Here is a 22557-nt window from a genome sequence, read left to right as displayed (position 1 = left end):
TCCCTTACATTTGGATTTAATGCATATATTGTTATTAACGTTCCTCATTTAAGCCATTCCAATTAAGCGCCTTTACAGCAGCATATATGCATGATTACCAGGTACTATTATTGTATGTATATAGAGGAAGAGTATGGTCCTTGTTCATACATTTTCCATCTGTCTTTTCTGAAAACAAATGAACAGTTGGTGGAATAAGCCGTCCCTGCTTCCGTATTCCTTATTCCGTATTCCGTATCCCGTATTCCTTGTTTCGTATTCCTTGTTTCGTATTCCTTGTTTCGTATTCCTTGTTTCGTATTCCGTATCCCGTATTCCTTATTTCGTATTCCTTATTCTGTATTCTGCTGTCTGTCCGTATTCTTTATTCCTTATTCTTTTTCCTTATTCATTATTCCTTAATTCAACATCAAGCCTCAATATTGCAGAACAGTTGCAATTTAACAGCCTTCTATTTTCACACTTTGTCTTCAGAGTGCAAGTGGAGACGGCAGGGTTATTTGTCTTTAATTGCCTTTGTAACAGCATCAAGGATGTTCATGTAGGTGCTAATAAACAAGCTCCCCAGCTTTGAATGAGTTGGTGTTGGAGAATAGGACCACTGGGGGTTGGCTGGCAGAAGCAACATAAATGAAAGATGTGGGAGGGTAAAGGTGCACGGAGGTTAGTAGCATGGAGCAGCACAGAGCTTTACTGTAACATGCAGTTCTCTGAAAAACATCATACAACACTGGATATACAAACTGAAGGGTCAAACCAAATGTTTCCTCTGCTATGTGACTCTGATCTATTTTGACACCATGACCAAATTGTAATTTTGTGTTCTGGTTTATGCTTCTTTCCTATAGTCCTATACATTAAGACTGTCAGACAGCCAAAGCGTCACATTTCTAATTTGCATGTCAGAATTTTGATATGACTATTTGCTCAGATGATGAACTGTGATGAAGGTTATCAGTGGAGAGACACTAAGATGTTATATTAGTATTATCAACTGCAGGAAAAACTAGCTAGTGCATTATTGTCAGCCTAAAAAAACAAAATGAGTGGTGAATATGGCTGCTGCAACAGTAACAGAGCTCAAGACTTGAAAGAACAAAGTGGCGGGATGAAATATGAACGTTATATTGACTTAACAATATGTTACACACAAAATCAAGTTGCACTTACAATTTGCTTTTATCTGAGCAGTAAATCAGAACATACCCTGAGTTTAAATCAATATTCCCATGCCGAGAAACTTTGAAAGAACAGATTCCCTGATGCAAAATACACTAATGACCAGATAATAGGTGTGGTGTTAGTAATATCTCCAAGTATTAATAATACAGCCAAACCTAAGCATTACCGGAGAAGTCCAATCCCGGTAGAATGTAGTTTTATTTGTCACCTTTTCAATGTGCAAAATTGAATATCAGAATTCTTTCGACCAAATACCTCAATATTGAAATTGCAATAATATTGTAGGGTTGACCAGTGATTTTTTAAATAAATATTTATCAGTAATGAGCATAAAATGACTAATCCCTTTAGTGCAATGCAGCATTTAAAACCAGAAAAAGACATCGCTTATGCAAAATACTGGTATCCAAAATCTAAGATGAGATCTAGTAACATATCAAGATATCAATATCATATCATATTCATGGGAATATTGTTGATATAGGAGAACATTTGAAATCAGGTCTGGGCCCATCTGCATGATTATGACATTAAATTAAATTAAATTCAGTTTATTTTGTATAGCCCAGAATCACAAATTACAAATTTGCCTCAGAGGGCTTTACAATCTGTACACATACGACATCCCTGACCTTTGACCTCACATCGGATCAGGAAAAACTCCCCAAAAAACAGAAAAAAAACATTCACATGGAAAAAAGGGAAGAAACCTTCAGGAGAGCAACAGAAGAGGATCCCTCTCCCCGGATGGACAGAAGCAATAGATGTCATGTGTACAGAATGAACAATGTTACAGAGTTACAACACATTCAATGAATATGACAGAGTTGTATGAATAATTAGTAGGCATGGACCACGATCCAGACCTCCACAATCCATGAAACAGAAGGAGGAAGATAGGAGGGTGGGGGTGGGCATCAGCATGGCCATGGCCATGGCAGGAGGCAAGGCCACGGAGGCAGGAGGCATCGGGAAGGAGGTCGGCCCAATGATGCCAGGCCTCCACCCTTGACATTTGAGAGGCAGTCCTGATTGCAGTGGGTGAATGTTACAGATGATTGACAAGCAGGGGCAATTTGGTGAAATAGGCATTTATTCATACAGGGTGGTCGAATGAGAGAAGCCCACTGTATTTTTGCATGGGTGGCCTATGTGCGACCCTCCAGAATGAGTGACACTCCTGCTGTAGAAGATTATAGGCCTGTCTTTTTGCCAGTGCTTTATAAATGTATTCTGAGGAGTGCAGGTCTCTCTTCTGACTGACAGTGTATTCATCACTCATCACTGTACAAGTCCCAGTGATGAGTTATTCTCCTGAAATGAACCTCAGAGCGCTGTGTGAAGTGTAGATGGCTGAGCGTGCATGTAAATTATATCGCCACCATCCAGTACCGACTGCATTGAGGGATTGAGGAAGTAATATTTTCATTTTTATTTGGTTTATTCTAACCATTTTTCAGTTTGTACCATTTTTAGCCTGCAGACACAGAGACGTTCACATGTGCTGTATGGGATTTGAGCTCTAAGAAAGGGGCTGGTATGTGGGAGGCATATTGTCTCCGCCCACACTCAAACCTGTCAAACAAACAACACTCTTCTTACACCCACAACCTGCAGCAACCCACCGAGTGTTTGATTATTGTGGATGAAGAGAGGGGAGTGACATCTTGTGTACTCTCGTGGGATTGTTATGTAAGGTGTCATGTCAACAAGGCAATATGAAAGTGCAACAAATATGTTTACTCAATGTGATGCTAAAAACAAACATTTCCCTGGAATGCAGGAGAATCAAGGTTTCTTGACCGCTCATTTCAACAGGCTGAATGTCTGGTTGCCCTTTTCCAGAATAATATAAAGCTTTCTTTCATATCAGTTAAGAGAAGCCTCAGATCAACTCCTCATACTAAACACCTCATCGGACCGCGCCGACACCAAGGTCTTGTTATCAGCTTTCTTACAGACATCTCATCACTTCATCTAATCTTGTTAGACAGCCCTTCAGACATTAGACTTAAGTTCTCCTGCTGTGCATCATCTCAGCTGTGCGTCACATCCTCAGATTCCAGGATGTTTCTAAAGCGTGAGATATCTCTGGCATATGGTAATCATAGGGCCTTAAACAATGTATTAACAAATCATATCCTCTTAATCCTCCCTTGCCTTAAGAAAGCAGGATATGCTGTTTATGAGTACGATTGTGATATTTGTTTAATTTGAAGGAAAGGATTAGTTAGGCTTGTTGCCAGCAGGCTGAGAAAACTGGAACCAATCATCACAACAGGAAGGATGTGGTAAATCAAAGAGGACAGTGGCTTCCTGGAAAGGCCCCAAGAATCAGCCAATACTGACCACAGACAATGCTGCCAGGTGAAAGGGTGTGTTGAAGCGGACACTCTACAGCAGGAAGAAGAGGAGGGGGGGGGGGGGGGTGAGGTAGCTTGTGTGTATACCCCAGGGGTCAAAGCTTTCTGTCCTCTATACAGTAAACATTGTCCAAAATGGCGGTTATGCTCAGAGTAACACTGTCCTGGTGGCCGCCCCTTCTGTCACGTGAAAACACAAAGTGTGCACGATGAGCTGCCCCAGCTGTGGTTTGGCTGTTTATTTATCAGAGAATCTCCCACGAGGCTCAGATTTAGCCCAACAGTTGCTCAAAACAAGGCAAAGGTCAAGTATTAGCTAAATGCAGTCTCTCTCTGCCCTCAACTCTGTATGCATGGAGGTTTTATTGACCTGGCCTCCCCCAGACCGGACAAATGGCAAGCCAGTTAATCATTTCCTTGGCTCATTCTTTACTTTGAGATTAATCTTTATTTTCTCTGTTCAATCCTGGAGTGAATTAGTAAATCCATTAATCTAATAATAATCACGACACAAACAAAATTACCTTTCCGCATCATTCACAAAAAGTGAATGATGAGCGACAAGAAAACGGGAGCAGGGCAATTTCTTTGTGGTACACAGCCGAGGTGTTGTCTGGAAGTAAAGCCCTGGAGATCTGCGTCCTAAACACTGCCTGCAGATCGCATACATGAGTTAATAAAAAATAATTAAGCAAATGGTAAATGTCTTGTGATATGAAGGAGCTCTTCAAGGCTTTGTGGCACATTGTGCTTTTACGTGTGATCCATGTACATATTTAGCACCTATGCTGTTCCTCTAATGGGAACAATGGTGTGTCCCCTCTTTCTAGTATAATTAAATCTCCTCTCTTCCTCAGCCAAGAGCTATTTTGGGAACATGGCCCTTATTTGTTCCATGCAGGAGAAAATCATATAGGCATATATATATATATATATATATATATATATATATATATATACATTTACATGTGTGTATATATGTATATATACTTTATACATGTGTGTGTGTATATGTATATCAATGGCCAAAGTGCAAAACCTACTATCTGAAAAATAATCCAGTAAAGGGGGGAGGGGGGAAACCTGAGATGTTCTCATGTAAAGGCACATTGATTTGTTCTGCATTAAGGAGGAGAGAGAGGACAGAGAGTATTGTATCTTCCTCTCCAACAGGAGATGAAATGAGACCCGGCTGAAAGTCTCTTGAAGTCTCTGGTGAAACTTTGACGGCTTTCCAGCAAGTGCTTAAAAGCGACGGCATATCACATCCCCCACAATACTTAAAATAATATTTGTCCCATCACATATTTGTAAGGAGCAGACACTATTTAATAGTACTCTTGATGAACACATCTGGTGTTTGTCTGTGAACACGGCTACAGAATGAGTTCTACTTATTGTTCTGTGTCTGTACGCTGATGCTGGGTCCTTATATACTTTGTCCTGTGTTTTATTTTTAATATCCAACATGTAGCTGCTTAAACAGAAATACATCGTTTATTTGATTGTTTTTACAAAATAACGATGCAGACTTGCAGGTGTCTATTTTGATACAAGCAGGAGCCAGACTGACCGGTGAGACAATCAGCTACCAGTCAGCTTACATGAGGAGCCAAGCCGACCGGCCGACTCTTTTTTTGAATGTCTAGATTTAACACTTGGAAGCTGGCAGTGAGACATACAGTAACTGCTGGAAAACTCTGCATCGGGTAGCAATGTGGCGTGTAGTAAAAAGCACACTACATACTCGTGTTTACCAGTACATCGGCTCTTGGGATGTTAATGTTGACGGTGGATCGATCGGGCCGCCGCTTTCATCCAAGACTTTTGGTACGGGCATTCATGTTCCCCTCTGGAGGAATTGTAATACCTTTGTGTGATCCCTCAACCTTTCACATACAGTAGCGACATCATCAGGTCACAATGTTAATGTGTCCACTACTTTGCTTCATGAGCAAATTCCTGCAAATGAATGACATTAGCGGCGTGTCCGTCTGGAATGTGCTGTCGTTAGAAGAGGGCCAATTGATTGGCACCGGGATGTGCAGCGTTGCAGAGAACCGCTCATCACTCGTTGACTCCAGGGATATTAAGGGGAGTTTGGCATAACGTTAGTATATCAAGTATTCATCAACAACGGTGAACTGCAGTCGATGAGCCTCTGCCTGTAAAAGGCCTGCTGCGGACAACGTGTAGGATGCAAATCAATGTCAAAATCTGAGAACACAAATGAGATTTATGAGTGCTTTCACATCACTCCGGACAAAATATCTCTGCTCATGCAAGAAAAACGTGAAATATCTTTCTCCTGCAAGGAGAAAACCATGCTTTGATCACGAGGAGAGGTCCCTGGCGCACGATTCCTGTTTCTGCTCGAAAAGCTTTTTGACAGTAAGGGGGCAGATACCATTGTATTACTAAATCTAATTGGTTACAATCCTTGTATTTTGATTGGTCAGATATCACCCCAGACACAATAGTTCGGTGGCGGTATAAAGGCGGTTTGCAATATATTGCACTTTTTACTCCACCACTTCGCAGAGATAAATATTGTACTCTTTTTACTCCACTACGTTTCTCTTTCTCGTCTCAGGCTGTACAGGCAGAAGAGCAGTGATAGGGGTTGCACACCAGGGAACGCTCCTCGCGCTCACAGCATGGTTTTCTCCTCAGTTTTTTATTTTATTTTATTCTGCGCGGAGTGACATGAAAGCGCTCACAAAAATAAGTGGATCTAAATTGTGCTTCAATTGATTTTCCCTCATAGACGTGCTGGACTCAGTCGGCAGAGCCTTACAGCTCCGCTCCCGCTGCTGCACAAAGTGTTGTTGGCTTGGTTGTTAAAAGTTCATTCATATTGAACGTTTTGTGTGTGGTCACGTGTCCACATTTTCCCAACTTCCACACTGAACTTGGATAGTGTGAAGTAGATCGGATAAACGGTCCTAGAGATATGACGCACGAACAGAAACACAGACTAAATACTAGCATGTCTTCGAGCGAATGTTAGCATAATGATGTTAGCATTTAGCATGGCCATATAGTCATAGATTTATACGTAAATGTACCAAAAAGACCAAATGAGGAGCCAAAATGTGTCTTTTAAAAATCGCTGCTTTATTTAATTTTATTATTTGTGCAGAGCAGAATCCATATCTGACACCACTATTTCAGAATCTGAATCAGAACCTTTTATTGTATTTTTTCACATACAAGGAATTTGTCATGACGGGTGGTGCAACATTAGACAATAACATTACACAACATAGTGCAAGAATTGAAACATAACATTTACAGTAGAATATAAAATATAAAATAAAGTGCACAGACAAACAGATAACAGTACTTTCAACAGTGTGAAGTAAGTGTAAGTTTAAAGTGTATTTAAAGTGAAGAATAAAGTGATGTGCAGGGGAGTGACCGGTAGGAAATTGTCCTGGGGATGACAGTCAGTCAGTTTCATTTTAGTACACAGTATGTAGCACATTTACAGCACCTACACTGGAAGATAGAATGCTCATCTCAATTCTATTACAGCCTGTACAGCCGTTTATTACAATGTTGTGTTTAATAAGTGCTCTGAAGTATTTTCTTTTTTTTACTTCAAATACCCCGTCTCATTCATTTCCTGCCACTCAAGCTATTTCAATGGATTATTGTGTCAAACACCACACATCTATCTTTAAAGAAAAGAAACTCTCTACATCAGATTGTGAAATGGTCTAGCAGGCTGATTGGTAAGTCCCAGCTGAGCCCAGAGTCCCTGTTCACCAGACAGTTACAACGGATAGACGGCTCCATCTTAAAGGACGGCTCCCACCCCTTTGCACAGGGAATATCAGCTCCTTCTAGACAGAGTTATTCATACGGTGTAGAACATTCAAGGGAACAAATTATAATAATAACAGTGCACTGATTTGTGGCTTTGTGTATCATCATGTCTGTCTTGTTGTGTTGATTGTAATGTGTGTCGAGATGAATGCCTCACTTTTCCAATGCAAACCAAGTCTACCTACGGGTACAAATAAAGTAACCTAACCTGACCTAACACCACTTATCTTGTAACACAGTCGACTGAAGTAAAACCTTTTTTATAATTCTGCAAAACTAAAACAAGTGAAATCCTAGAACATCAGTCAAGCCCTTCTTATTGTTTGAAGATCATCCAATGAGGTAATCTTTATCCATGCTCATGTGAAATGAATATGTACATGGTGGGCAGAGATGGAGGGAAATGTATTCAGGTGTGACCAGTCTGCTGCCTCGGGGACATTTCGCCATAAGACTGAATCTGAGCTGTGTATAAATCCCCTAAGTCAACAAAAGCTTGGAGGAAGATAAAGAGAGTGAACTGTGGGAAATCATAATGGGCCATTAGGAAGTTCAAATAAAAAGAAGAGAAATAGCTAGAGCGGTGAAGATTTATTTTTAATGAGCATGCTTTATTTGTGGGATTTGGGGACTCATCAGAAAATAGCAAAGATCATATTTCATGTAGAAATAACATCTGCCATAAATAACAACCTGCTCCTTACATAGACAATGAAAACTCCCAATGCAATAATGATTTGCCGCGTTTGAGACAAGTGGACCGAAGACTGCAAGATGCAGTGAGATAAGTGTTCATAAAAACATCAATAACATTCGGATTAATCCCGTATATTTCCATCCACGGACTCAAACAGCCACATACTAATTACCTTGAAAACCTTAATGCCACGGTCTCCATCAGGGATAGAAACATATTCTACGACAGCTGAAAGTAGGCCCAGGAGGAAGGCAGGGGAAAATAAAAATGGCGGAGGAATACACTGAGGATGCGTTTCTTCTAAAAGGGGCTGATTGCTTGACACAATTCTCCCACCTGGTCGCATCATCTTCAGGTCACAGAACTGCCGCGAGTGGAAATGCCAAACGTTTCCTCGTTGACAATAGTTCAGCACCTGGAGTATCCGCTCGGGGTCAAGAAATCTCCTGGCTGACATTTCGGTGGTGGAGGTGGAAGATAAATATGATGACACATCTCCCGGTTTCACCATTAACATTTACGCAGTCATATTACAAACGAATGTTAAGTGCCTTGATTATTTTTCACTTACAGTGTTTCATTTGTCAGCAGCAATAATGAAATGTACTCAGTGAGGCAGGTTGTTGCACTGATCCTTCCAAGTGGGTTATAATGACTGCATGCTTTTCCCTTTGGCACTCTGATTGATCCAAATGCAAAATAACCTGTGACTTACTGTTCATGCCACATGGTGGAAATCAAGCTATGACATGCCACAAAAGAACAACGCAGCAAGAAACAATGAGTGCAGAGGCGAGAAAGTTAGATGGGTTTGAACTCTTTCAAGCTCCCCTTTTTTAAAATTTGTTATACAACTATTTGTGGCAACTTTTGACCGACTGACCGACTGAGCAGAAGACTGTCTGTGCCGGTTAACAACTATCCCTCTGTGATCTGATTCTGAATACTGTGCATGTTTAGGAGAAGCTATACGGATGATGAGCGTCACAGGAGTCACGGCTTTGACAGAAAATAATTAACTCAATCATTCTCTCTCTCACGCAGAACAAAACTAGTGAAACACAACTAACCCTCAGACATGATTAAGCTCATATGATAGACGCACGTGCAGAAACACCATGTCCTTTGGCCATCACGTTATTGATGTGTTGCATTGCCCTTCCACAAGTATCGGACTACGATACCGCGCTCTGCATTTAAACCCAGTGAAAAAAGAGAAAAATGTAGTGAAGTCAAAAGATTAAAAACACAAGAGAGCTCTTTTTCTCTGGTGAGCAACCTGAAACACCAGAATGTCAGAGGGGAGAGAGATCAGTTGCTCCAACTGAGTCTGTGTGGAAAGGAAAGTGCAGAATGATTAGAGCCAAGAACTGGTTCAGTTCATCTACGCCTACTGAGGCTGTAAGTGAGGAGCTAAAAGTGAAGAAAGAAATCTCTTTATTGCGACTTGACAATTTAATTAAGTGTATCTGAATATCCCTCATAACTCCAACACACTTGGCACTCTTGGTCAGCTGTAGCTCACAAGGTAGCGGGTTCGATCCCCGCTCTCCCCATAAGTTGCACGTCAAAGTGAAGCAAGACACTGAACCCCCAGTTGCTCCCCGGGCGCTTCACTGCAGCCCACTGCTCCTTAATAACTAAGGATGGGTCAAATGCTGCCCCTTCCTTAAAAATAATTAAATAGGGATTGAGAAGGTAGTTTTTCACAACGAGAGGGGGAGATTAAGGGATGTTCCATTTTTTATTTCTTTGAGCATGAGATGGTCAAATGAGGCTGGGAAGACATCTTGAATCCACAGTTTTGTTCACAAAGAGGAGGAATCTTTTGAGAACAATAGATATTAAAGGATGCATGTTGTTTAGGTAAACTGTGATTGCTTTTGAAATGAGGTGAACTGGTTATCCATAAACGTTAAGAGACGAAAGAGATTTCAGACTGTGACTGTAAAAATGAGGTTGAATGTGTTCATAATTTGCTGCATTGTTACAGAAAACCTTTTATGGGGTTGAGATGAAAAATTATCTTTGCTGATATTCTGAAAAGTTGGTTTTAATATGGTTTGAGTTGTGAAATGAGTTTTATTGTTGTATTGCATGCACCTTGCTTTGTATCTCACTTTGTGGACTCTCAAAGTCTGTGAACTAGACACCAATTTCCTGTCTGACTCTGACCTCTGACACTCCTGCAAAGGGGCCAAATAAAAAGAGCAGAAGGACAGACAAATAAATAAATAATGTGAATGATACTGCAGATATTCTAAGAGATGGAGGGAGGTTGGTGGTGGGGGCATGGGGAGGAGGAGGAGGAGGAGACAGGCCGGCACCATACAGCTGACAATTGTGTGAAACAGATGCTGCTGCTATTTCCTCCTGATCTAAATGTGCTGACTTGTGAATAGTTGAAGGGCAACACTACTTAACAGACAGTTAGACACAAATAGATGTAAGATATAACTGGGTGTCATTCAAATGCTTAAATTACATTATGCACTCATGGTGCTTTAAGTATGCATTTAGACATAATACATTTCCATGATACACTTTAATCCAATGAGACTGAGCAGCCACACACACACACACACACATTTGTTTTTTATCACATTGGATTTAATTAGTGCTGGCCGACGGACAGACACAGAGATAGAGTCGCTCATGAAAGTCATGAGGCCTTTTTTTTTATGTTGAACAGTGGAGAGAAAATAGATTTGCCCGGGGAAAGGTGAGGGAAGAAATACGGGCATGTCACTCAACAATAGGCCCATCACTACTTCTGTCTCAGATTTCCATGGACCTTGCCAAGCCTGGCAGGTGACTGGGTGAGACATGTGAGAATCCCCGCTCACCTGAGCTCACCAACGGTTGCCATGCCAACAGAAGATGTGGCCTCAAGGCATAACGGGTGTGTGTATAGATTTGTGCCGACCCCTGGCAATGCTTGGAAAGAAAGTGTAGTGTCAGTCTTATGGAGTTTCACATAATACATACAGTGCTGCATCCTTAAGAAGACACATGTACTGTAGTTTAATGTTAGGCTGAACAGAACAACATCGACACTAAGTATCTCCATTATGTGGTTTATTTTGGCTTTGTCCCCTCTGAAGTGATTATTGGATTCAAGTATTCAGTGTTTTTATTGTTATTTTCTTTTTGTAATCCAACCAGATCTAAAAAATGAAAAATAATGACAAAAACACGCTTTAGATTAGAAATCATTAAATTCTCAGATTCTAAGGTGTTTTTGTATCATTAAAATGGACAGGAAGGTGTTTTAGATGTTTGGGGGCTTATGAATGACTCTACAATGTAATCAAAGAGATATTTCACCAAAATAAAAACCGACTCCTTGTCTGTAGCCGGTTGTCTTTTTAAAGAAAGATGTCACGCAAATAAAAGATATTGAGTCTTTTAGGACCGAATAATCATTGTGGGACAACAATGACGATCTAAGGCTAGGGAGGCAGTCATTATTGGTTAAATCATAATTTAGTTTTTGCTGTTGTTGATAATACAAAAGGATGAGTAATGAACTTCCTGTGCTCTGCTGCTAGAATACGAAGAGATGTCCAACTCACTTCACAGGGGTTTATGGATTAATACTTTGCTTCAATTTAACGGGTGTCTATACGGGATTCAGAGCATTATTAAAGCAGCAAACAACTATTAAAGATATAATGGAGAAATGTGTGTATGTTGTAATAGAGGGCTGCAGGAACGAGTCCTAAATCCCAGAAATGAGTTAGCATTCCTGCACTGACTCATTAACTAGCTGGTTAATGTGAGCCAACAGAAACATACTAAACATGAAGTGGGTGCTGCACAGACTCTCACTGTCTTTAGGACCACTGGAACCCCAATCCCCTCTTTTAATGGCCCAGATACAATAATCTCCTCCTGTTTTTAGTAAAGGCTCTTGATACCCTTGAATATGAACCGTTTTCCATCCATCTTTCCTGTGGTTGGTGCAGTTTACTGCACAACAACTCAGTGTCATCTCAGCTTTGGAGCTTGGGTGAAGCGAGTGCAATTACTGACAGTGGTAAGCGAGTCGCATCGCACTGGCAAGTCTAGGCCGAGCTCCAGGCAGGGGTGAGGACAGTGGCAGGCGAGCGCCACTCGTTGGGAAGCTAACTGGCTGAATGTACCACAGTGTTGACCAGTCAGGAGACGCCTCCATTGACTCAGTCAACTGGAACTGGGCCAAATTTAATGGGAAACTCCACAGAAGGCTGAAGCGGTTATGCCCGCTCAGTACCAATACCAGCCAGTAACGGTTGTCGACAAGAAACCCGTCGATAGACAAATCCCATTAGCTTTTTGTTGCTTACTTCCGGATTGATCTACATAAGTACATCACCCCTGCACCGCGCTATCCGAACTTCTCTGTGCCAAGTTGACATCGCCGGCCAAGCATGCCTTTTAGTGGATGTTCGTGCATGTGAGCGTCACCGCCGCCATTCTGTGGAGAGTTACACTGTTAGCTCTGTTGCTGTTGTTAGCGCTGTTAGCAACGTTGGCCGTCATCTCGAACTACACTAAGACAGTAGCTCCAGTTTCTGCCTCATGTATAATCGTTACATTCGAGTCACAGAGACATCATTGTATATTCTCAAAAATATATGCATTCTGCAATATTTGAAAAACCTAAAATGTCATTTAACACCACTAAACGCTGTTCTGAAGGCATTTACAAAATCCTTGTTTTTTCTTGTAACCATCTGGATTAAAAACTAAATAAGTCGAGCCCACTGCAGGATGAAAAAAGTTGTTCACCTATTTTCCTACTTTATTTAAAAATCCAAATAAAGACTGTAGCCAGAAATTACATATGTGAACCAACATTTAAATTGTTATTATATTGCCATATATTGATGTTTATTTCCATTATTATTTATAAATAATGTGTGAATATATTACTTGTGTTTAACAAAAAATTAGCAAAATCTATTTAAAGCTACCTGGATTGGGAAATACAGTTGCAATTTGGTCGTTATACAGAATAAGTTGGACTGTGGAAAAAAAACGTGCCTTCAGAACAGTTATAAGTGTGAAACGAAAGATTGCAGGATGAATATTTTCCAGAATATCGGACACACTGTGACTGTAAAGGCAAAAATACATGAGACACACACCATAGGGGCTATGAAGACAACTGGTTGTCTTGCTGGTTGAATATAAATGTAACATTTGACATGCTAAGCGACTCGCATAAGTGGCTTTAACTAACCTTTAGCCCAGAAGGTAATGGTTGTCTCAGGGCAGTTTTCTAATGGAAGAATGCAAATTGAATTGGCTACCGTTCCCAGCCCAAGAGCAACAGCAATCTATGCTGCACAGCCACCATTACTTCCACAAGAAAAGAAGAAGAAAGAGAGGCTACATTAAGTGGCTGCAAAGTCTGAGCAACCTAATACAAGGTCAACGGACAATCAAAGAGCTAGCACTTAAGAAGAGGGACATTTTTTGGCATTAAAAAGGCAGTTTAAGTGGAAGGCTTGCGGTTCTAAAATCTCTGACCTTGGTCATTTCATGACATTCCACTTTCCATGCAATCTTATGGAGAGAAATGACACCCGCATTGACCCAATTTACCGTACTGCTCCGTGTGAATTGACTGGAGAAAGGCATTTCCTGCATGAACAAATGCAATTCATGCAAGACTAGTCTCAATAGTTGGGTAAGTCTATATTCCTTTAAATTAAATATTGATATCAAAAGCAAATAGAACCCTCTATAACCTGACGTTCTACTCTTTTGTACAAGGATGTCCATTTAAAAACCTTGGAAAGCCCCAGTGGAAAGGAACAATATAATACAGTAAATCAACGATTACTAGAGGCTTACTGTCGTTGTAATTCAACACCTTTTCAGCTGCAAGGCAAGGCCACATCCTCAGAGTAATTTATCTCTGTACACCGCTGGTTGTCATTTGGGATTTGTTTCTTTGCATATCCCTCGGAGACTCAAATGCCTAAGTTCATTTCACCACATCAGCTGGAAGGATGTAGAGGTATCGTCTTACGTGAGGATGTTTTGACAGGTTAACCTGAGGAAAAGGGAGACTCTAATTAAGAGAAGAACCTGTAAGCTTGATCTAGTGATGCTCCATTATTAGTAGCCGTCAATACTTCATTGCATACATTTGATTATATAATAATTATCTGATACATAGTTCTCTGCCAACATACAATAAGCACTCAGCTCATTACATTTAATGGTAGTCTAGAGACGCGCGTAAGAGAGTTTGAGAGGCCACTGGATAGACAGGGAAGTATAATTATGTTATGACGTTAAAGCCCCGCCCCTCGCCGACATGTCTCGTAATCCGCCTTCATGAGCCAGCTGGGGAAAAGAAAAAGAAAGCAACAAATTCTGACTACTTTTGGATTATGTGGCTGCTGGTGTGAAATTGTTACCATGGTTAACTGGTGCACCTGGGTGGATTTAAATCTCAGAAACGCCACATAAAAGTTTTGCAGAAGAGGAAGCAGACATTTTGGTGAAAAGTAGCTTTAAAAATTGTGAAAACATAATTGCAGGCGTTGATTAGACCTTGCTCTTTACAAAGCTCTACCCCCTGAGCTTTCTGTTATTCAGTCAGAGTACATTTCCCACTGTCGATCCTGAGGACCGTAAGCTACTGAATTAGCCAACAAGTTTGGATCCACCTTGATCATTGGCCAGCTGTCCCTGAACCACTGGCATGCTAGGGCTCTACCAATCATTCAGAAAGGGTTTATGTAAACACCACTTTGATCCCCCTCAATGACGTCAAACATACAGACCCCCAGTCAGAATAAATGAGCCTTAGTTTGCTAACTGTAGCAATCTGTGAGGCTGAAAGTAGTTTGTGCCAAAGGCAGTGTTTGTTGTCAGTAAAGCTCACATGCTGTGGGGCAGTGAGAGTTCAAAGTTAGCAAACCAACTGTCACCTGACACACAGGTGTTTCTATTAGTTTCCATTGAAATGCAAACAGGAGGTATAAAAGGCATCACGCAATGCAGGTTTTACTTTGCTTTTCGAAACTTTGACCTTTATTACTGTAAAAAGACAACAGACCAAAAACATTTGGGGCATTTTTAAAACATGTTCAAAATGGAAACATTATCCAATTATTTCTTATTGTTCTGCACTTTAAACGTGCATCTCATATAAAAACCTACTCATTTGTACTTTGACAATCTTAAATGAAATTTAAAATCCTGGAACAAAAGAATATGCTGCTACTGTTTGGAATGCTAGTGTGGAATGAAACAAATGTATTGTGTGGTCCAGTACTATCAGGATATAAAATCTAAATCAAAATCACATTTAAAAAGGAAGTTTGTAAAAAGGTAAGGTAAGAGTATTATATTCAATTTATAACTATCATCCCTGAGAAATGTACAGATGATTAGTACATTTTTTTAATGATTAAATTGTTTTCACATAAAAAGGCACAGCACTTTCAAGTATTCTGTACATTTCCATCACAACTGACATGCGAGCATTGCATGGTTTACGACTCAAACAGGTCACAGATGGCCAGGTGTGTTTTAGACACAGACAAGGCTGGGTACAGAGGATCACTAAAACTGTGCTTGTAGGAATGCAATAAAGCTAGACTGCCCCCTGGTGTCACATTGAAGAATGATAAAATGCCCTCTTTGTAGTCAAGGAACACTCCTACCCTCTGCAGCCCGTCGCCATCCAGAGGAACCGCCACCTTGTTATGCAGAGCTTCCACCCTCTTTCTGTCACAGGCCAGGCACCAGGAATACGAGTTGAATCCCAGGCGAGAGTTGTCCTTTTGGCCTTTCCTCTCTATCTGACCCTCACACAGCCCCACCTTCCAACGGCCCTCATCCACGGGCACATTCACCTCCCAGTACCAACAGCCCTCCTCCAGGGAACGGGAGGCCAGGACCTGTGGAAAAGAGCTGAATCGAGCGTCGTGATCCGTGTAGGCCTGCTGAGCTTCGCTGTAGGTCACCCTCCTGTTGTTATCAGACAGCTGCAGCTTGGGATGGGCAGTATCTGCATCCAAGAAGGGGGCTATACCATCTGTACACAGGAAAGGAAATTAAAGAATTTAGATGAGATTAAGAATAATTAAATATACCACAATTTTTTTTTAATTAGATGTGATTCATCACTGAGTGGCAAGTAAAAAACACTTGTCTTACAGAGCAGTCGGTAGAGGTCTCTGTGTTTGCCTGGCACAGTGATGACGACTGTGTCCAGGCGTTGCTCAGTCCAACTCTGCAGACATTTCAGCCGGGCCCGATCCACTTCCTCTGGAGCCTTGAGGTGGTCCACACAGCTCCCCATGTTACTAGTCCTGGAGAAGAAAAGCAAGAGTGGAGAGCATAAAGATTGAAGATTATTAAACATCATTATTCCTTAATGACAGACTGCAGTCGTTATTTCTAATATGCCCGGCAACATAACATCTCCATCTATTTATTTTGATTTGTTTATAATATAAGTTGAGCAGAAAATATAGCTTGGTAATAAAAATGTTATTAACTTACTCAATACTTGTATTCGAGTAGTTTAATAGAGAGTTGAAACCATTAAAAGGTTCAACAAAGCAAAAAGGTTTTTCCTCACTTTCCTCTTGTTATATCCAGCTATGCAGAAAGTTTGTTTTTATTTGAAGTTTTAAGATATCCATCCCTAAAAATACTCTTACCTTTAAAATACCATTTAAATGCTAGCCAATATGATCCTGAATATAACTTGGCCCTTTCAGGTGGCAATGTTATCTGTTGATGTTCTAAATGTAAGAATTGTTTCTTCAATGCCGTCAGCACCAACAAAATAATTAAATTCAAATTCAAAGAAATATTGAGATTGGAGGCCGAGACCGATCTTAAAACCTTAACACTTACTTCTGCATGGCTAAAGGAAAGTGAGAGATTATGGCTAAACCAACTTTTCAGGACATCAATGATTATTTTCTTTAATACAGGCTGTGACGCTATACTTTGTTGGTAAAACACTTAGCTATTGACATGTTAAACAAATAAACTCTTGCAACCAGGTAAAAGTTGAGAAGAAACCACTTACAGTTGGGCTACCTTGTTGTATTCCTGTCATGTCAGAAAGAAGAAGAAAAAAAAAAAAGATTCCTTGCGTTAGTATTCATTCGTCATTAAAGCAAAGTAGATTTTATATTTTACTTATATTTCTCTATTATCCAACACACCATAATGAAGACCTGGTCCTGAATGCGTTTGTCCCCTTTGGCATCAGCCAACCCCTCCAGGGTGTGGAGTCCCTGTTGGATGGATTGCAGGGAGCTCCGGAGGTGGCCGAGTTTCTCCTCTAGTCCCCCCAGAACTCTCTTTTCCTCCTTCGTCACACACTGAAGAGCTGATTGCTCCTCCAGCTCCAGGGCCTCTCTGATGGCGTTGTACTGCTGCTGCACTCCTGCTCGAGCATCACGTAAAGCCACCTGGACAGACACAATGTGAATCAACGTCATGTAATGTAATACTCTCAATTCCACTAAGGCTCTTCTCATTGCAGTTAGAGAACTCTGACTCAACCCCCGGGGAATAAATGTGAAAATCTGAATTCAAGATTTAGATTGAAGATGTTTTCTCAAGCAGTATAAGTATCAAGCAGTAGTAGTAAAAAATATTTTAAATTGCTTCATTTGAGTAAGTTAATCATATCTGTTAACTCACAACACTCTAATCTCAATACAATGCTACATTTTGTAGATTGTAAATTCAACCCCTTTAAAACATGTGGATAAGTTTCAGTATCTGTAAAAAAAATAAGCAGCCAAATGTCTTACATCGACGGTCTGTTTCTTCTGTGTGAGTTCAGTCACCCTGTTCTTCACTTCCTGTTCAGTCTCCTGCAGTTGCTTGATTTCTTCTTTTAGGTTCACCTGAGGAGGGGGTGGGGGATGACTTATTATTGTTATGGCTATATTTACAGCCATCTCAACTTTGACCACAATCAATGTGTATTTACAGTCTATGAGGTGTCGTAATGTCACTACTTACCCTGAGCTCTCTCTCTGCCTCCCTGATGCTGATGCAGATGTGGTCGCGGTGCGAGCCAATGACAGTACACACCGTACACACACACACTCCACACTGCCGACAGTAGATACGGTTTATTTCCTGGTGCTCCTGGCACCTCCAGGGAGAGAAATCCTCCATTGGAGGAACCAAGGTATGATTCTGGAAGACAGGCGATTCCAGGTGGGGAAGCAGGTGCTCTGTACACATGGAAGCGCCGCACACCAGACATGTCTTGACAGCGGACTGACACCTGGTTTTAGGGCAATAATGGCAGGGCACAGGGCTGGCATTTTTGTTCTCTAACCCCGGGAAGATGCCAACACGACTTGGAAATCTTGGGGCATCGGCAGGATGTTTGGTGGGTATCAGGGGAGACTCGCTGCCATGGTGTACAGGAGACTTACCTTTATCTGGAGTTAAAACTCCAGTAAAGGAATCAGAGTTGGCAGATGTGGCAGGTTTCATTGGCGACGCATGAATTCCTGTCACTTGTGTGTCTATCTTTGGAGTTGCAGGAGCAGGTGCATCACAAATATCTACTTCATTGGATGTGTCAGAGTCATCCAGTGAGATAATTTCGAAAGATTTAGGCTGGTTCTGCTGGATTGAGATGTCTGGTGGCACATCACTTGCAGGCACTGCCATGCTGTCAGAGTTGTCACTGGAGGACAGGCCATCACCACGCTCAGACATTGTGGATCCTGGGGGCCCTGCTTTCTTGGATGTCTCAACACTCGTAGACTGCCAGGGTTCATATGACGAGGTAGGAGTCTCGGTATCATTGGGCTGCTCACGGGGAGACTCTCCAGCTGATCGTTTTGTGTCAGGTTGCTCTGATACAGGTATGCTGGCTTTTCTCTTGCCGAGAAGTCGGCTGGAGAGGGAGGGCCTCCGCAACATGGAATCATATGTATTTTGTTCATCATTACCCGACGTTCCTATGAAATAGAATACAAACAAAGCAAAACTTTTTTTTTTTTTTTTTAAAACAACTGAAAGTTGCCTTCTGCACAACTGTCTTCCAGTGAGTTCCACTTTGATCAATTCAAGCATTGATCTAGCATGATTGTCTGTGAGCCTTATGTTGCCTTGTAAGCTCAGTTAGGAAAGCTGTCACTGAGAACGCAGCTTGCCATTACTTACGAACATGTAACTGATAGTAAAATCACATTTTTCATGATATGTATTTAATAATCTATAGTTACTGTAGTTTGTTCATGTCATGGCTGATACTTGATACACTTATTACGGTCAGCATCAACACAGAAGCAAAAACTGGATATTAGATTGGTGCTACAATTGGTATTCAACTTAAAATGACTGTCAGTGCATTTAATTTAAAAATCATTCATAAGTTAAGCAGTGAAACACGAAAAAAACACTGCAGAAAGGATACAAGTCTGAAAGAACCATGCCGATTTATAAAAAATATATAACTATATATTGTCAGAAATGAATCCTCGTTGACTATTTGCTTGAAAAAAATCCAAATGTTGAGACATTAGATTGAGCCTTTGACCAGTTCGGTAAAGTTGGAAAGATATTCACAGATTCAGACTTCCTGGCTCAATAACTCATTCACGAAACAGAGTTAAAAGACTAACGACATCTCTCTGTGACCGTAGTGATGTCTACAACAAGCTACAACCTTCATTTTCTAAAACGGGCCGGTCTCCGAGCTGGACAAATAACATTGGTCTCAATGTGCCGCTAGCTGGGAGACGTGAGCGCAGGGACCGTCTACAAAGTGCAATCCGGAAAATGCATACTCAAAAAATATTCAATAGCTCCACTGTAATAACGTGGAGTCTGACAAAATGAATACCATATATCAAGGGGCTCCTCCTTGTTGTACTACAGCTGTAATTTATGAAAAAAATTATGTTGAATATTTAAAGTTAATTAATGGAAATTATATTCAATAGCTCCACTGTAATAAAGTATAGGCTGACAAAATGAATACCATATATCAAGGGGCTCCTCCTTGTTGTACTATAGCTGTAATTTTGATTAAAATGTATTTGGAATAATTATTATGAATTTCTAAAGATATTTTATGGAAACGTTATTCAATAGCTCGACTGTTATAAAGTGTAGGCTGACAAGATTAATACCATATATCAAGGGGACTCTCCTTGTTGTACTACTGCTGTAATTGTGGGAACAATTTATTTTTTATATTTATTATGAATTTTTAAAGTTATTTTATGGAAACATTATTCAATAGCTCCACTGTTATAAAGAGTAGGCTGACCAAATTAATACCATACACCAAGGGGACTCTCCCTGTTCACTGTTATGAAGTGTAGGATGGCAACATTAATACCATATATCAAGGGGCTCCTCCTTGTTGTAATAGAACAGCTATATTGATGACGTGCTTTTGCATAATTTTAAATAAAGTGATGTTCAACCACCTGTCTTGGTAAATCTACAATACTTTGTTCAGAAGATCTCTTTTAATGATCTCAGTTTTGTTTTGTAGAGTATTCTAAACAAATCTTATAACTCAGCTCATTAAACATGCTCATTAAAGAAATGTTGTACCTCCATGATTGTGAATCATGTAATGAATCTCTGTTACTTGATATATATATGAGAGTGGAATAATAGTTTACTGCAGATGCTCATCGCACCAACACACAGTCACATGTAGAGAGAATGGAATTGGGTTGAACATCACTTTATTTAAAATTATGCAAAAGCACGTCATCAATATAGCTGTTCTATTACAACAAGAAGGAGCCCCTTGATATATGGTATTTATTCTGTCAGCCTAAACTTTATAACAGTGGAGCTATTGAATAATGTTTCCATAAAATAACTTTAAGAATTCATAATAAATATTAAAAATAATTTTCAAAAATTACAGTTGTAGTACAGCAAGAAGGAGCCCTTTGATATATAGTGTTAATTTTGTCAGCCTATACTTTATTACAGTGGAGCTATTGAATATACTTTCCATAAATTAACTTTAAATATTCATAATAAATAAATAATATTTGTTTTCATAAATTACAGCTGTAGTACAACAAGGAGGAGCCCCTTGATATATGGTATTCATTTTGTCAGACTCCACGTTATTACAGTGGAGCTATTGAATATTTTTTGAGTATGCATTTTCCGGATTGCACTTTGTAGACGGTCCCTGCGCTCACGTCTCCCAGCTAGCGGCACATTGAGACCAATGTTATTTGTCCAGCTCGGAGACCGGCCCGTTTTAGAAAAATTAAGGTTGTAGCTTGTTGTAGACATCACTACGGTCACAGAGAGATGTCGTTAGTCTTTTAACTCTGTTTCGTGAATGAGTTATTGAGCCGGGAAGTCTGAATCTGTGAATATCTTTCCAACTTTACCGAACTCCTTTGACCTCTGAATCAGTAGCTAGCTAATCAATCAGAACATTAAGTTACAACCATTAACTTATGTTAACGTTATAACACAAGAGCGTGTGCATTAATAAAGATGTGGTTTTAACTTTCTCTGTTGGCGTAAAACGTCACGGATGCGGCTCGATTGGCACTTTCCGGTGAGGAAGTCAAGACTATTGGTTATATTTCCGGAGTGCCATCATTGTACATATTGAAATAGCTAACTAGCTAGCTCACACTAGCTAAGCGATAACTTTTGGAAACGTCAGCATTGGCAACTCATTTCAATAAAAATAAACGAAATATTTAACACGAACGTTTTCCTGTTCGGGACTAGTTTCAATATCTAACGACGGCTTAAGTTAAAGTAACATAGCTGGAGGCGAGATACCTCAACTGTCACGTTAGCTAAGTTAGCTACACCTTCACTACACCCTGCTCCCCCCAACGTCGTTGCAGCGTCAAATGTCACGTTACCTGCAGTGCGGAGAGGCTGAGCCCAGCGACTGTTGGTGGGCGACCGTTTGCTATCAAACGGCAGGGTCTGGTACACTGTTTGACACCTCCACTCCGGACAGTGGTACGGGCCGGTCGGGGAAACGCTCCACAAGTCCCCGATACACCGTTGGCAGAACCGGTGGTTGCATTTTAGGGTGACGGGCTCCCGGGTCAGCTCGTTGCACAGAGGACACCTCGCCGGGGTGTCCAACGTCGCTCCCATTTTGTTTTGGCTAGCTAATGTTTAGTTACTGTTTTCCGCGATGTCAAGCAGCAGGGGCGGGGCTACATGTTTGAATCCTGCCCAGCCCCCCGGTAGTGCATGATTTAAAGGTACAGTCCGTGGACTTGGAGACAAGGAATATATTGAAGAAGGGAGGGTCATTGTGACACGGATCTCACATTGATAGTATTCTATATGCATTTGATTGTAATAGAGCATCATAGAGGAACCATAGACTGTATATTATAAATTAAAATGGAAACACACAAATAAAGTACAAAGTATATCAAAACAAAAGTACAATACTTGTTTATACGTAGCATAATGGTTACTCTGTTTGTAATATTGACACATAATAAAGTAAAAGTA

The 22557-nt window shown here is 40.6% G+C and overlaps 1 protein-coding gene across 4 annotated transcripts; it reads right to left on the bottom strand.

Moving 5' to 3' along the window:
• Window positions 1-6748: 6748 nt before the first annotated feature.
• Window positions 6749-22263, bottom strand: si:dkey-29p10.4 (E3 ubiquitin/ISG15 ligase TRIM25). Of its 4 annotated transcripts, none has more exons than XM_034534850.1 (8): window positions 21945-22263; window positions 18076-19034; window positions 17862-17957; window positions 17265-17513; window positions 17126-17148; window positions 16240-16394; window positions 15744-16117; window positions 6749-14119 (listed from the first exon to the last, which is right to left on the bottom strand). In XM_034534850.1, exons 1-8 carry the CDS (start codon window positions 22186-22188, stop codon window positions 14051-14053), a joined length of 2169 nt encoding a protein of 722 aa, XP_034390741.1. In that variant the 5' UTR covers window positions 22189-22263; the 3' UTR covers window positions 6749-14050. The 4 variants fall into 4 exon arrangements, with proteins under 4 accessions (XP_034390741.1, XP_034390742.1, XP_034390743.1 ...); XM_034534851.1 differs by lacking the exon at window positions 6749-14119 and adding an exon at window positions 14341-14415; XM_034534852.1 differs by lacking the exon at window positions 6749-14119 and having other exon boundaries at window positions 15086-16117; window positions 18076-18293; window positions 18501-19034.
• Window positions 22264-22557: the final 294 nt, after the last annotated feature.

This window comes from Cyclopterus lumpus, chromosome 6 (assembly GCF_009769545.1).
Source record: "Cyclopterus lumpus isolate fCycLum1 chromosome 6, fCycLum1.pri, whole genome shotgun sequence".
Classification (NCBI taxonomy): Eukaryota; Metazoa; Chordata; class Actinopteri; order Perciformes; family Cyclopteridae; genus Cyclopterus; species Cyclopterus lumpus.
The sequence above is the reverse complement of the archived record's forward strand: the minus strand, read 5'-3'. Positions and strand labels throughout refer to the sequence as shown.